Source organism: Furipterus horrens, unplaced genomic scaffold (genome assembly GCF_987537825.1).
Source record: "Furipterus horrens unplaced genomic scaffold, mFurHor1.1.pri manual_scaffold_5, whole genome shotgun sequence".
Taxonomy (NCBI): Eukaryota; Metazoa; Chordata; class Mammalia; order Chiroptera; family Furipteridae; genus Furipterus; species Furipterus horrens.
Window position 1 is genome coordinate 44,771,032 of NW_028327175.1, and position 15,388 is coordinate 44,786,419.

At 46.5% G+C, this 15,388-nt stretch overlaps 1 protein-coding gene across 1 annotated transcript in view; it reads right to left on the reverse strand.

Annotated features, from left to right (window-relative positions):
* ZNF366 (zinc finger protein 366) overlaps window positions 1–15,388 on the reverse strand; it is a 63,276-nt gene that overhangs the window by 8,322 nt on the left and 39,566 nt on the right. The window contains exons 2-3 of the mRNA XM_090276371.1: window positions 10,288–11,633; window positions 7,193–7,384 (exon numbers count right to left, since the gene is read on the reverse strand). Coding sequence (XP_090132497.1) covers window positions 7,193–7,384; window positions 10,288–11,619 — 1,524 coding nt within the window. The 5' untranslated portion in view covers window positions 11,620–11,633. The remainder of the gene's footprint in view (window positions 1–7,192; window positions 7,385–10,287; window positions 11,634–15,388) is intronic.

A 15,388-nucleotide genomic window follows, 5' to 3' on the forward strand; every position in this document is an offset into this window, starting at 1 on the left:
GCATGACCACGTTAATGAGCCCTGCTTTGCTCAGTAACACTAGGGAGCCCTACATGTGGAACAGATACTTGCTTTCTTTTATTTTCAATGGAGATCATTTATTAAGATATCATCAACCTGTACTTTGTTTTGCATATGTGTGCAAATTTGGCAACTTTTTTGATCCATGTGTTAGTTTAGCTTATGCAATTCTCCATCTTGACTAAAGAAAAGAAAAACTTTGAATTTAAAGATTCTGAATTGGATATTTCCAGTAGCAGGTCACTTTAGAAAAAGTATATTTCATTTGGTTCCTAATTATTTGGAATGATGCTGTAGAAGATTTGAAAACAGCAAAATCCAGCTCCTCTCCGCCTCTCCTGCACAACAAGACACATAGGGAGACGGGAGCTGGAGGACGGAAGATTACGCTACTGCACTAGGCCAAGCCTAGATGGGACTCACAGTCCTATAGGCCAACAAAGATATATTAGAAGCTGAACTAGTCCAAAAGGGTTTTTATAAAGGAGATGGAATTTTAGCCTAACCTTGAAGAATGTGTCGAGTGGCCTTTGTTTTGTTTTTACACAAAAATAAAGTATTTTCATTAAATGTTTTTAGACACCGTGTTCCATCTTAAACTACAGGCAAGGGAACTATCATTGTTGTGATTATGATCAACTGCTTGTTGCTGCTGCAGCTCCTGTAACTTTGGGGTCAGAGCAGATGCTGCAATTTACCTGACCCAAGGTCCTACCTCCCTTCCCCCTCTCCCCTCTCCCACCTCACACACACAGGTGTGCACACATCACAAAGACTACCACTGGGCATGTTCCAGAATCATCCTCAGCCTTAGACAAGCAATGTTTTATGATCCTTTATCATAGCCCAGTTTGTATTTTTCTATTTTAATGTTTTTCTGGCTCTATTCATTCACTACTGAACTTCCTGGGACATTTCAATGGAACATGGAGACATTAGGACATTAAAATGATATTGTCCCCTGAAGGCAAGGCCTATGGCCTCAAGGAAGAGCCACTGTGGGACATGGCTGATAAGCTATATTACCTGATGTGTGATTGGTAAAGGAGACGAGTTTCTGTGGTGTTGGTAAAATTTAATTTTTATATACCAGAGTTATACTTCATCATTTATGGTGCTTCCTGGGCCAGTCAATGGAGAGCTTTCCCAGGGCTGAGTGGAGATGTGTCAACTCTGAAAGATGTTTGGGGCACTCAAAGGTTCTGAGATCATCTTCAAAAATGCTAGGGCTACCTACCTTGCCTTTGTGGCTAACCTCAGTATCAAGCAAAGGGGTACATACATGGTAATGATTAATAAATATCTAAATATTTGGTTGGGGGAATAAATAAACAAGTCAGGAAAATGTCACTACCCCATGCAAAGATTCCAAAAACCAGCCACCACCACTGTCTTCCTTTCACCACAATAATATTTACAACCCTATACACACTAGTTTGTACTTGGTAGTACAAGAATAAAGACAAATAACTGAGGCCCCAAGGTACTTGGGTACCATTCACAGCTCAGTGGTTGGCATCTTTAACTTCTTCCTCTCAGCCTCTGATCTTTCCTCAAGCCCTTTGGTTTTCATCTAGAACACTTGGCTTCACCTTTCTCAGAAGATGGTCCTCACATGACAATACATGACTATATGGAGGTATTTTGTGTCTCTAAAGTTCAGAAAGAGGCCTCTTAGTCACTGTTAGTGAAGAGAGGCCTGAAAAAGAATGGGTCAATTAAAGATGGCCTCCTTGGTGGGGTCTGAGATATGAGCTCCAAGCACACTCACTGTAGTAGAGGAGGGGAGTTAGACTGAGAGGAAAAAGAATGGTTGGGAGGGAGTGCCAAAACTCTAGTTTGTTTCTTCTGAGAACAGCAGCCATTTATGTCAAGGCCCCTTTAATCGTGACATGTAAGGCTAAGAGCTTGCTCAAGTCAATACTTGCTGAATCATCTCCTGCCCAAGTCTGCAAAGATGAAAATACAGGCAGGTACAGGAAGCTGCTGGAGTGGTGAGGACTCAGCTCTCCTCTTGCAGGGGGTCCTCAACCAGCCCACCCCTCCTGAACTCTCAGTTCCTCTAATGAGGGATATTAGCAAGCCTGACACAAAATCCCAGCTCTTCCATCGATGCCCACTTTTACACCTACTTTTTAAGAGGTAGGTGGGCTTCAACATTTAATAGAAAATAAGAACAAATGTTTTGAACTGTCCTTTAAAAATGGGTTGCATGGATCATTAGGCCTTGAGATGGCAGAACAGAGAGGTGATGGTGAGACCCCAGAGGGAAAGAGAACTAGCTCCATTTTCTTTTCTGTAAAATGTCGATAATAATAGTTTCTTATGAAGGTTGTTATAAAGATCAAATGGGATCATTTACGTAAAGGGTTTGGCAAATAGAGCTCAATAAATATGAGCTTCTATTACTATCATTATCATGTGCATGGTACATGATATTCCAGAAATAAAAGATCTTTGAAGATGAGGGTGTTGTCCTTTTAAACTAAATTATTTGGAGGGGATATTGAAGGAAGTGAGGAACCTTTGAGTAAATACCTGCCACGTTACTTGAGGTATAACAGAAATGGAAGCAGTGGTGCCTGATGAAAAGAGAAGATTTGTCTCAGATTGCAGGGTTTGGGATATCCCATTATCTGGCTCTCTGATCCTTAGCCCTTTAAACAGCTGGCAGGTGCCCTGTTTCTCATCTTCACAGCAGTTCCAAATCCCAGCTCCCCGGTGCTTCTCTCCCCATTCCAGGGCCCAGTGATGCCTCATGCAACTTCCCATGAGCCCCGGCGACAATACTGACATCCAGAGTCACAGAGAAGTCAGGTCGGCTGTGTGCAGAGACAGGCTGAGGGCAGCAGACAGCTGCTGGGCTGGGGCCAGAGGCCCACAAAGCCAAGAGGAGCCACATTGCTTTGTGCCAACCAGCCTGGTCTGAGCCTGAGGACTGAGATGCACCAGGAAGCCTGTGTTTTCCCTATTCTGAGAGCAAAGGTCAAAGAGCTGCAGGCCAAAAGAATGGCCTCAGCTAAACTGCCCTTCCCTTACATTCTCTCTCTCTCTCTCTTTCTCTCTCTCTCAGTAAGAAGGGTGTTCCTTTCCTCACATGGAGAGAGAGGGAGGGAGGGAGAGAGAGACTGTAAACTGTCCAAAAGGGCCGTGAGAAAACAGGAAGCTTTGAAAAGTACAAGAGAAAGCAAGATGAAATCTATTTGCAGGCGGGCCCCTGGGGACATGTGAGGCATTGTTAAGCAGGCAGTTCATACAGCTATATCCTTCCTTCTGCTGAGGAGGGCTTTGCTGCCAAAAGGCTGCTATCTGGTCACTGCCTTAACCCCCTCAATGCCAGCCTGAGAACCTCGGTTTTAAGTACTGAGCCCCTAAAGTCCCCACGTGGTTTCTCTCCTACGTGGCATCCAAGAGCTTGGAGGGGAAGATGGAGCCTGTTTGGTAGAGTTGGTGGGGACTCTTTTCAAGGAGACATCAGCCTCTTCTATCAGCTCTGCCCTAGACCTTCAGGCTTCTGCCTCAGACCAGGCTGCAGATGACCTGGTGATTCATAACTTAGGCAGCTCCCAGCTTCACCCATCTCAAAGGAGAATTTGTCCCGGAAACTCTGGATGGCTGCTTTTCCTGGACAGGTTTCCCTAAGACAGCAGCTGGTTCTTTGCTTTTATGGAGCACAGCGGCTACAAGGATAACATCCAAGTGCACCCCTGCATGCTTACGCACAATCTGGGAAGCATCTTCTGAAACATGGCTTAAGTGCACAGGCGCAGGTCCCTGGAGAAGCTCCAGCTGACTCCAAGAAGCAAGGAGCCAGAAGTTGAGCCAATAGCAATAGAGCCCAGAAGGGCAGAAATTTTTTTATAAGGAAAAAATAAAAAAAGAAACATAGAATGGAAATCTTTTTCTCCTCTAATTTTCCATTCTATTGTTAATGCTTAATCCCACAGTGAGCGAGCTTTGCTGCTTGCTGTGGACAGCTGTTTCCATTGAGTACAGGCTGCGGCCAGAGAGAACCAGTTCATGTTGCAACAGGGGGAGGGGTTTATTTTAGGAAGGCTTTTTGGTGGTGAGAGTACCAAGAAATTAGAATCTCTTACTTAAAGAATCCCCCCTGCCCCCCCTACCACCCCCCCGTTTTTTGCAAGATTTGGGATAGAGGAGACAGAGCTAACTCTCAGAGTATGGCTGGAGCAAGACCTGCCTTTATTTATTCCAGCCATGCCAATCATGCGAAGGGAATAAGTCTGCTCTGTTACCATGATAAGGACTTGGTTTAGTTGTCTGGGCCTGTTCTCCACCATCACTATGTAGCTTGCCGCCACTCCTCCCTGATGCCTACAGATTGCATAGCAATGAGCAAATGACCCTCCATTCCCCTCCCAACTTCCAAACTCCCAGCAAGCTCCACCCAGGGCCAGATGTCCAAGAATCCAGCACAACATAGATGAGAAGCAAATCCACAGGACATCATCTTGAGATGGTCCACCCACCATGGCATCTGGAGCAGACATGCTCTCAAATTCCTTTGAACTGAAGGGAGTGATAGCAGGAAGAGGACACTGAGCAGGGTGGCACTTTGCAGGGAGATGGGAACAAATAGAAGAAGAACCTGGAACATTCCAAGAGACAGAGAGCTCTTGATAAGCTGACTGACACCTGTCTCGTTTCAGAGCTACCTCAGAATGGAAAAGGGCCACTTAAGTTTGATAAAAATACCCTTTCGCATCCAATGCTCTTGTTCTAATGATATCTACACTCTCTTAGGCAGGCTCCTGACCCACAGCGTGGTCTATGGAGAGAACCTACCTCCCAGGAAGAAGTGATCCTGAGCATAATCAGTCCAATTCCTGTGCCAGGCCCACCTCCCACTGAAGAGTGTAAACTGTGCATCGTTTCAGAGCTGGTGTTTTATGCTACAAGCACCTCTCTCATGGTGTGATCAGATATCCAGAGCCTAACGCACACCCAAGGAGAGGTCAAATTGAGTTTCTGAACCATAAAGTTGACCATCAGACACCCTGTGAACCACATATAGTACCCTGTCATTGAGGTGAAGTAGGGGGCAGTTGCTCATGAAGAAAGGCCTGAAACCTCAAGCTGTGCTGGCTCCCTGCATTATTGGGCCCAGGTTGTACTACGTTGTACAGTCTGCTATACACTGAGAGAACCCTCTAAATCCTCAGATACCTCCTGGGCCAAGAAATCATCTAGGCCTCTCTGAGGCCCTTGATATAGAGAAACAGGACTGTCTCTGTGCTCCCAAATCACACATAGCCTGCTAGCCCTTCTCCTGTATTGGCTCCATAATCCCCATCCCCAACATATTCTTTCATTTCAGAGATGTTTTCTATCTGGTTTAACCAGTACTGCTGAACCTGAATTGATGAGGTGGAGGTGGGAGTTGGCTGGACTGGACAGGTGTGAATTTTTAGGGGACTATTAATTATGCAATGGCTCCCTTCATATTTTAACAACTTTATGTGCTCTCTACCACCAATTGATAAGATAAAAAATATATATAATCTGTGCTTGAAGTGGAAAAGAGCTGCTGTCTGCACCTCCATTGTAGGAGGCAGGAAACCCCTGGCAGGCAGGAAGAGCTCTATTAAAAGTGAAGGGGTCAAAGGGATCTGTGAAGTGGATAAGAAATCAAAGAAGTAGAGAGAGAGAGAGAGAGAGAGAGAGGAGTTGGTTTATGGATGTGCATGCAACCTGGGCAGCCACACAGGACCCCAAACTCAGGAGGGTGCTGAGTTTGGCATAATGCCCTGCATTTACCATCTTAAATTCTTCATAACATTTGAACAAAAGGGCCCTCACATTTTCCTTTTGCACCTGGTCCTGCATGCAGTTTCCTCCCCATTCAGTTCAGATGACTCAAGGTGGACATAAATTGACTTTCAAACCACTGGAACTTGAAGGAAAGGAGGGGAAACACAAGTAGGTGGCAGGAAAAGGGCTGGAGGGAGAAATCTCCCTCCCCCAGCTCCGCAGCATGCCCACACAGGTCTAGGGAAGCTCTGGTTCCTGACCCCTCTCACCCTGTCCAGGAGTGGCCAGCACAGGAAAGAAGTCAACTTCACAGGGGGTTCCTTCAAGTGGGGAGACATGCTGCAGAGCATTAAGGCAGAAGCAGCCCCTGGAAGCAGGACACCTTACTTTAGAAACAGGAACTGACTGAGAGAATCATTTGGACCCCATCAGACATGCAATAACAGAGGGAAGGCAAACTTCCATTTCAAACAATAAGGCTCTAATGGTATGCGAACATGATGATTTCCCTCTTTTTGCCCCTCCGCCTTCTCCTTAAGACCTGGGTAACAGTTGCTGGTTCCTTCCTTGAACGAAACCACCCAACTGTGAGCGAGATTCCTTTTCATTTTAGAAATGAAGGGAAATGATGCTGGGATGGGGGTAGGGGGCAGCCTGGGAAGCCCGAGCATTTCTGAGTGACACCAGTCAGTGCCTTGGGTTTTACAGATCTCCAGCTCACACGTTATCTCAACTGATGAAAGAAAAATCCAACCAAGTCAATGTGACACAGAGACTTTCACAAAGATGCTCCATGGTCCTTAGGAATAAATGAGAAAACCTCCTGATGACTGTGCTCAGTTTTCTTTGGTCTAAGTAAGTATTTCTGAGATCCTCTAAGGGCTAGTTTCAGAATCTCTGTTGTCCTCTCTGGAAGACCTACCCTCAAATTACGTTATTCAGTCCAAGTATCAGGAGGGCAGGAGGGAAGGAGTGGGATGAGAGTGGGGGTAGTGCTAGAAGCTTCTCTGGCTCCATTCTGTATTCTACTTATTGGCTTGTAAGGGGAAGAGGGCTACAGTGGATTGTTCCTTTCTAGAACAGGAGCTCGCCACATCACCTTCATCCTTTAATAACCTCACTCCCCAATGGGCTTTCTACCCTCAGACCTTCCCCTGCTGGCTGCCTCCACCCCCTGGGCACTGGTTGCACAGCTGAGGTTTGGTGTAAACGTAGGTGTGGTGGAAAGAGAGAAAGAGCAACAGATGAGCCTGGGATTGGCCATAGGCCCACTCTGAGCCTCAGTGGCCCCACTGATGAAACCAAGTAGAAGGTTCCCTGGAGACTCTTCCCCCACTGGGCATTTGCACAACGCTCTTGAGTCCTCCCTTTCTGCACTCTCCCAGGGTCCCCTACCCACCTTGCATTTGAAAGGCTTGACATCAGAGTGGACGATCATGTGTGCCTTGAGGGTCTGCTTCTGCACAAAACTCTTATAGCAGAGGTGACACTGGTAGGCACGGATGTTGGTGTGGATCAGCACGTGTCTCTTCATGTTGGCCAACAGAGTGAACTCCCGCCCGCAAATCCCACACTTGTGCTCCTTCACACCCTGGAGGGAGGCAAGATTCAAAAACCTGTGGTTAGCAAGTAAGGGGCTTTCATCGGGGTTGTAGTCTTTGTTTTTATCTCTGCCACATAAATCCATGAAGAGCTTCCTGAGAGATGTTTACTTCCAAATGGTGTGGCTTTACCTTGTTACATTATTATTTTCTTGAAAAATGTTGATTACATAATCTTTTTTTCTTCTGAGAACCATAAACTACATAAAGTTACAAAAAAAGGAAGCTATTGCTTTTGTTGCTCCTGCTGCTGTTGGGGTTAACTCTACTATAGTAATGGTTCTTGGGGATTAACAGGATTTTGGTAAGAGCACTGCGCAATGCTATGAGAAAAGAGTCTATAATCTGGCTTTCATGAAAATGAAAAAAATTAACCTCCTAAACTGATAATAGCATTTCCCATACGAAAATCAACATTCTCTTGAGTTCTCATTAGTGGACTTGAAAATCCCAGAATAATAACTCATATCCACACTTCAATAAATTAGAACTTGATAATCACCTCTTGAGATGGTGCCCTGGGTCCCACTGGCCATAGTGACCGTTGTGGGATTTGGGTATGGAACTTCGTGTAAGCTAGCTTCTGTCTTCTAGAGAAATTTGAGGGAGGATAGTTTTCTGAATTAGAAAACAGGATCAAAGGAGATTTTCTAGTTTCCTTGCTGTTTGTGAAGGAGTGTTTGAATAACTTAAGCAGCGATGCCCTCAGTTGAAAGAGCCCATGGCACTAAAGGGTGAGTGTAGGTCTCTGCCCAACCACTTACTGGCTGCAAAACCCAAGATAAGCCTTGTGGCCTTTCCTGGTGAAGGCTTCCTCATCTCAAGATGAAGAGGTGAGCCATGAGAAGCTGGGACTCCTCCCAGCTGGAATGTTCTCTAGTCTAGATTATTGCAAACGAGTAAGGGTTTATGCTAATGAAGATATCTCAATTTTATTACTCTCCTAAGAAAATGAATTTTAAAAATGTGTTACATATTCAAACCGTGAGTTCAAAATTATGAAATTAATGAAAACGATTTTCTTAATGGGTTGTGAAATTTACTTCAACATCATTCTTCTCAAAGTTGTCTCTATACTTGGCTATGACCCAGTTGTGCTGGGACCGAGGAGAAGTATCTACTTATCACTGTCTTTAGGGAATTACGAAGTAAAATTCACATGTGGGTTGACCTAGAACCCACATGAACGGGAGCCTGGACAGAACTTTTGGGAACACAGGAAGCTGCCATGTCTCTAAAAGGTTAGGTGAAACCACAGAGGGGGAGCCTGCAAGGGTTGTTAGGGATGAGGGGAGGGGAGAGGGTGAAGAAAGCGAAATCTTGTCAAGAGCGTTCAAGAGCTCAAGTGCTGGAGTCAGAGATTCTGGGTGACCTCCACATGCCTCAGTGCCTCATTTGCAATTTTCAAGTAATGATACCTGTAAGTAGCTCTTAGTGTTTTTGAAGAGGATCAAATGAGAAGTAAAGCAGCTGGCACATAGCAAGTGTTCAGTAAATACTATCTCTTGCTAGTTGCTGACATCCTTTATTAAAATGTATTTTGTTTCCTAATTTAAATGAGGTTATTTTCCATTTTGACATCATTTTCTACTACCTTATGGAATTTTTATATGTTTCATAATGCACATTTGAATCTTTTTCCACACACGTAGGAGTCCCTGAAATCAGCAAATGATCCCCTTGGTGGCTGAACCTCAGTATGGTTTCTTTGTTGATGGTCCCTGCACTTGGCGGGACCCTCCTCTCTGGATGCTATCTACAGGCACCCTGTGTAGGGCAGGCGCTGTCTGCAGAGTCCACAAGGCAGCCATGTGTTTCATCTCCACAGCAGAGCCAGGAACACCTTGTGTTTTGCCTTAACCTATCACATGAAACCCATCATAGCGGAACATAAATGGTATCCTGGCTGGGCAAAACCCTCCACTGACATTAAGAACTAAAAATTGTCTTAGAGACTCTGGCTTGCTGGAAGTCTCTCCTGCCAAGAAAAGCACTTGAGGTCAAAGGTGTGAGGGTAAAGGTCAGTGGGGCAAACCTCCACTCTCAGAAGCTCAAAGCAGCCCCCAGCCAGCTCAGCTGGGTAGGATTTCAGGGACATCACCAGGGCCTTGTTTTAGTTCATCCTGAATGATTCCAGGGCTTTGATTACAAACTAGGCTGAACGAAGACCTGTGGGTCTGCATTTCTCCTTGAAGACCTGAGCGCAGGGTAGATAAAACCCAACCAAACAGAGAAGGTGCTCTCTCATGCCTCCTAAACACAAACCACGTGGCCTGGCAGTCAAGGAGGCAGGGCCTCCAGCAGGGTAAGCATGGACCCTGCAGGATGCAGCCTTTGCATCTCCAGAGCCACCTGCCCATGAAGCAGATCTCACAGTTGAGGGAGAAAACAGCCAGAAAGGTAGCCACTGCTTCAGCAGCAATAGACCAAGAGAATTGTCTAGAAAAAGGCTCTGATTAATATATCTCAGGCACAGAGCTGGTCTTGGGTAGACAGAACCTGATGACACACTTGTGCTTAGTGCCCTGGATGAAGTTTCCAGAAACAGAATTTTAGAAATTCTAGGAAGCTAAGAAGAAAGAGTACAAAGACCAGCTCTTTCCTTCATCCTCCCCACCCTCTTCTCCAAACAGTCCACGTCATTTCTAGGCCCATCTGAGACTCAAAATGGCTAGCTGGGAAAGGGCTTGATTTCCAGCCTCCTCTTGCTCCCCCATTCCCAGGTGAGGAAGGATGGCAGGGCCCAGGGAAGGGAAGCCTCTCACCCAGGGCCACACAGCTCCTGCGGTCAGAGGCCAGAAGCAGGGCAGGCCTCTTGGCCGGGTCCGCAGGGCTCTGCTCATTTTCCGGGGGCCCAGCCAGCCCCCACCCCAGCCTCCGGCTCCCTCAGTACCTTGTGGGTGAGAGAGTGCTGCTTGAGGTGGTGGGGCTGCACGAACTCCATGCCGCACTCGGAGCAGATGTACGGCCGGATGTCCTTGTGCTTCATCATGTGGTTCTGCAGCTGGCTCGGGTACTGGAAGGTCTTGTCGCACTCGGAGCAGTTGTACTGGATGGGCCCGCGGTGCGTGGTGAGGTGCCTCTTCAGCTGGGCCAGGGTGGGGAAGTCGAGGCCGCACTCCACGCAGATGTTCTCCCGCCCGCTGGCGTGCTTGGCCTCGTGGGCCTTGAGCTCGCTGGGGTAGGCGAAGCCCCGGCCGCACACGCGGCAGTTGTGCGGCTTCACCTCGCTGTGCTGCATCATGTGGCGCTTCAGGTGGCTGGTCTGCGTGAAGGCCTTGTGGCACACCTGGCATTTGTGGGGCCTCGTGCCCTGGTGGGTGAGCATGTGGGTGTGCAGGTGGCTGAGCTGCTTGAAGAGCTTCCCGCAGCGGGTGCACGCGTGCGGCTTGATCCCGCTGTGGCCCAGGATGTGCGTCACCAGGTTGTACTTGGAGGTATAGGACTTCTCGCAGTTGGGGCACTGCCAGCGCTTCTGCGCCCCGCCCACGTCCACGTAGTAACTGTCGTCGATCTGCACGTTCACGTCCACCCTCTCCACCTTCTGCTTGGCCTCCTCGCTCTCCTGGGGCTCAGCCTTTCTGGGCAGCAGCGGGTCCGCGGGCTGCTTGGGCATGAAGGTGTGCCGGCTGAAGGGGAAGGGGGAGGCCGAGGGCACAAAGAAGGGGAACATGAGGCCCGGCGGGACTTTCGGGTAGTAGGGGTAGGGCGTGGGCAGGAACGGCGCCGGGGTCGGCTGGGGCCACACGGCACTGGGCTTCACCGGCTCCTGCTTGACGGGTTTGCCTCCCAAGTGCTCCAGGGTGCGGTAGAACTGGAAGCCCACGTTACACAGGTCGATCATCTGCGAGTCATACTTGGGGCGCGGGGGCTGCGGGAACAGCAGAGGGAAGTTCGGGAGGCCATGGGTTTTGCTCTCTTCGGAGTGGAGGGCAAGAGTGGCTTCTTCAGATGGGTGGTTATAGGGCATCTTGGTCGGCACGCTCTTCCGTTTCCGAGACCCTCCTCCTTCAAAGACTCCCTGGAATCCGTCAAGGTCTCCTGGAGGGGGTTCATACCGGAACTGGGAAAAAGGCCCCCGGAGAGCTTCTGGGAAGGGGTGTCTTTGGGGAGCTTTCCCTCGAGAAGCCATTGGCTGCAAGCAATGGGGAAAGGAGGGGGCCCTCTTCACACCCAAATTGAAATGCACATCCTCATCTTTGATCATCTTCATTTCCGTCTGCATCCTTGGCAACTTTCCTTTAAAGAAAAAGAAACATATTGTTTAAAAAAGAATCGTTTTTTCCATTAAGGGTTTTGGCTAGATGTCAGTACTAATGTATGAAGAGGAATGCTTGCTTAATGCTGACCCTCATTTATCCCAGGGCTATTCACAGTACTTTTCCCCCCTTTGCAAACCTGATTACAATTGTGGAGAGCACTGGCCTCCCGGAGTGGGAGCCTTGGGCTCCAGTAAACCCTCAGCCACAGAACCATAGCTGGGAGGAGTTGGGGGCGGGGGGCTGTGGGAGTGCACTAGGTTGGGAAGAAGAAACCTAAGAACTCATCGAGCTATTGTCCCCACTTAAGAAGAGGGTACCAAGGCCCATAGAGATGAAATGGCATGCTCATGTACCACAGCTTCTGGGTGCACCAGTCAGAACTGGGACACGTTCTGCTGGGACTTTTCAGCCTGAGGTGGAATTACATCCACAGATGGTGACTTAAATGTGTCTTTTAGGGTTGTTTCTTCTTTAAGGGAACCAGTGATTTCCACTGCCTCTCTGTCTGGAGGCCCCACTGCTGAGGGAAGGGGAAATGCAAGGCCATGTGGGACAGAGGCCTTGAACAATTAACTCAGACCTTGGATTTTCTGAGGATCCACGCAGAGTAAGGTGTGCTGCTGGGCGCATTAAGTGGACGAGATCAATGTGATTAAGAAAAGCATAAAACCCAATGTGACCAAGTCATCTTGGCATTTATGTATTTTAATGTAACACCTAAAGCAGCGTCAGGAAAATTCCAGGATTGTGAGTCTCTAAAACTAAGCTTGCATCTCCCTCTTCACACAGGCGTCAGAGTAATGCATGGCCTTTGGTGACTCCTGCAGTGCAGACATTTCTCTGCTGAGACCATCTAAACCAGGGGCATGCTTCCTTTCACATGTCTCCTTGCCATTTTTCTATTGTCCTCACATGGATACTGATGGGAAGATCTAAGTGACTGACTCTGCAATTCTAGTGAAAGCCATTTCTACCTAAATCTCTTGAGTTTTAAGAGGATTGGTTGTTTTTGCTCATTAGAGGACTCCTCAGAGCCAGTTGCCCTGGTCAGCTGCAAGGTCTGGCCTTAGGTCACTGAAGACCGGCCCAGGGGGACACTGGAGACAGGACTGGGAGAGGGTCATGGATAACTCAGGGCCGTGGCCCTTGGACATGGCTACATGCTGAGCAGTACAGGTTGAGGGCCCAGGGGTGAGAAAGTCAACAATCCCCAGGGGTTTTCTGTTGTCCTTGGTAAGGTAAATACAGTTTTTTCAAGTACCTAGATCTTCCCAGATCGCATGTGTGTGTTTATGAGAGGTTTGAGAACTGCAGCACAGTTTTAAGAAATGAACCTTTTTATACTGGATTACCAATTCCATACACAGGCAATGTAACTGAGAGAAAAATTATGTGCCCTTATTTTATGAGTACTTGGGTATTATTTAAAATTGTTATGTGAAAGTATTAGAGAACTAAAAAAATCCTATCTATTAATTTTTGTGTTTATGTGAGTGGGAAGATAGCTCTGTATTGTCTTCTTTCCCTGGGTTTCAGGCTTAGTAATTAAGAGTGAGAGCTTGCATGTCCAGCAAAGGGAGGCCCAGCTCTGTGTTCCACTCTTCTTCTGCTCTTTTCTGACATTATTAGCTAGATGCTAAGTCTTCTACCACTGCTGCCTCAAGCACCAGGCACTTGTAGGAAGTGGTAAGTGCAGTCGGAGAATGAAATGTCTATCTTCATGAGACCTGGAGAGGTGTGGGAAGGGTATCAAGGTGAGGAGAGCGGTGTTGTCACTGTCAAAAGGACCACGGCAGGATGGAGAGGGCGGAAGCTCTAGGGTGGTTTTTCATGTTTACTAGATTGTTGCTTGGCTTACAGTTCAGCAAGTCCTGAGCCATAAATTCTATAGAGTTATAGAAGTGCTGGCCTGCCCCAAGGATTTTTTGCGTGTATAGACATAATTAGCTTTCAGATTAGGCTAATGTGTCCTGTTAAAATGGAGAGAAAATAGCAGCATCTTTCTCTGGACTTTCTTTTTAGCCACAGTTGGTTTTATACCCTCTTTGGAGATAAAATCCTATCTGTAAAAAGGCTGCTTAAGCCCTGGCTGCTGTGGCTCAGTGGATTGAGCATTGGCCTGCAAGCCAAGTGTCACTGGTTCGATTCCCAGTCAGGGCACATGACTAGGTTGCACGTCAGGTCCCCAGTTGGAGGTGTGAGTGAGAGGCAACCACACAGTGATGTTTCTCTTCCTCTCTTTCTCCTTTCCCCTCTCTCTAAAAATAAATAAACAAATAAACAAATTATTTAAAAATAAAAAATAAATAAATAATTTTTAAAAAGGCGGCTCAGACTGGAGAGAGCTCTTCCAGGCTACACATGACTATGGCAAACCAAAGCAGAGCCCATCCAAATGCAAATGGGTTCTGTCTGTTTTATTCTGATCTGATTAAAAGAGTCCGTTGATTCTTACTTCATAGTAGAGAGCTTGACTGGAAAATTAAGCTCTTCAATATAAATGTCAGAACATGCCCAGAACTTATTGAATTTTGTGTGTATTTTATTGTTAAGAAGGTATTTGAAGATGTGTAGCTCATGATGTCTGGTATCTTTGTTTTATGTTTTGTATCTTATATTGGGAAGCTTAATTGGAAAGGAATGTTGTCACTAATTTTAAAACTGAAGATATTTCAGTTTACATACATTATTGTCACCTTTGTTTAGCATTTATGGTTTTAGTTGTGACATAGTTCACTAATTGACTCATCTTAATATTTTAAGAGTGACATTTATAATAAAATGGTCATTTCAAAAGTATACTTATTTTCAGTGTCTGCATTTTGTTTTATCACCTTTAACCTAATAAAGCAAAGAAATATTGTTGAATGGAAGTAATGTGTTTTAAACATAAATGGCGAAATTATATCTCCAAAACCCTGAGACTTTACATATGTACATCTTAATTTCCTCATTATTTTAGTATAATAAAAAATGTCCACCCTGGCCGGTGTGGCTCAGTGGATTGAGCGCCAGCCTGCAAACCAAAACATTGCCAGTTCGATTCCCAGTCAGGGCACGTGCCTGGGTTGCCGGCCAGGTCCCCAATTGGCAACCACACGTCAATGTTTCTCTCCCTCTCTTTCTCTTTCCCTTCCCCTCTCTCTAAAAGTAAATAAAATCTTAAAAATAAATTTCACTCCGTTTCTGACTTGTGCATATTCACACCTCACCCCTAAAATAGTAGTTATTAACAACAGGAGGTTTAAAAAACATTGGGATCTATCCATGGACATATTTCTAGATCTTTAAAACAGAAGTCCCTTTCCGCATAAAAATCTTAAGGAGCACTGCCAATTCCTACAGAGGCCAAGGAGAAGCTAGATCTGTATCCTCTCAGCCCTCTTAAGAGGTAAATAAGCTAGAGTTGTTACTAGTTATCAATATTCCTGTCTTCTGAGCACAGAGCATCAAGGCCAAGCCACAGGGGGTAAAAGAAAAGTACCCCAAAAAACAAATACACATTGGGGATGAGGAGTGTTGAAGGGAAGAGCAGGGGAAAGATGTATTCTTCAGGAGGTAATTTATCTTGAAATCAGTCAGTTCAAAACTCTGAGCAGCCTCTATAAAAATCCATGACAGATATGGGATTCCTATGGGAAGCAAAAGAGGTCTGGGGGCAGCAATGATGTACTCGGACAAGGCAGGCCAAGGGCGGGGGAGCTGCAGGCCCTCCCTGGTCAGTGATCTGGC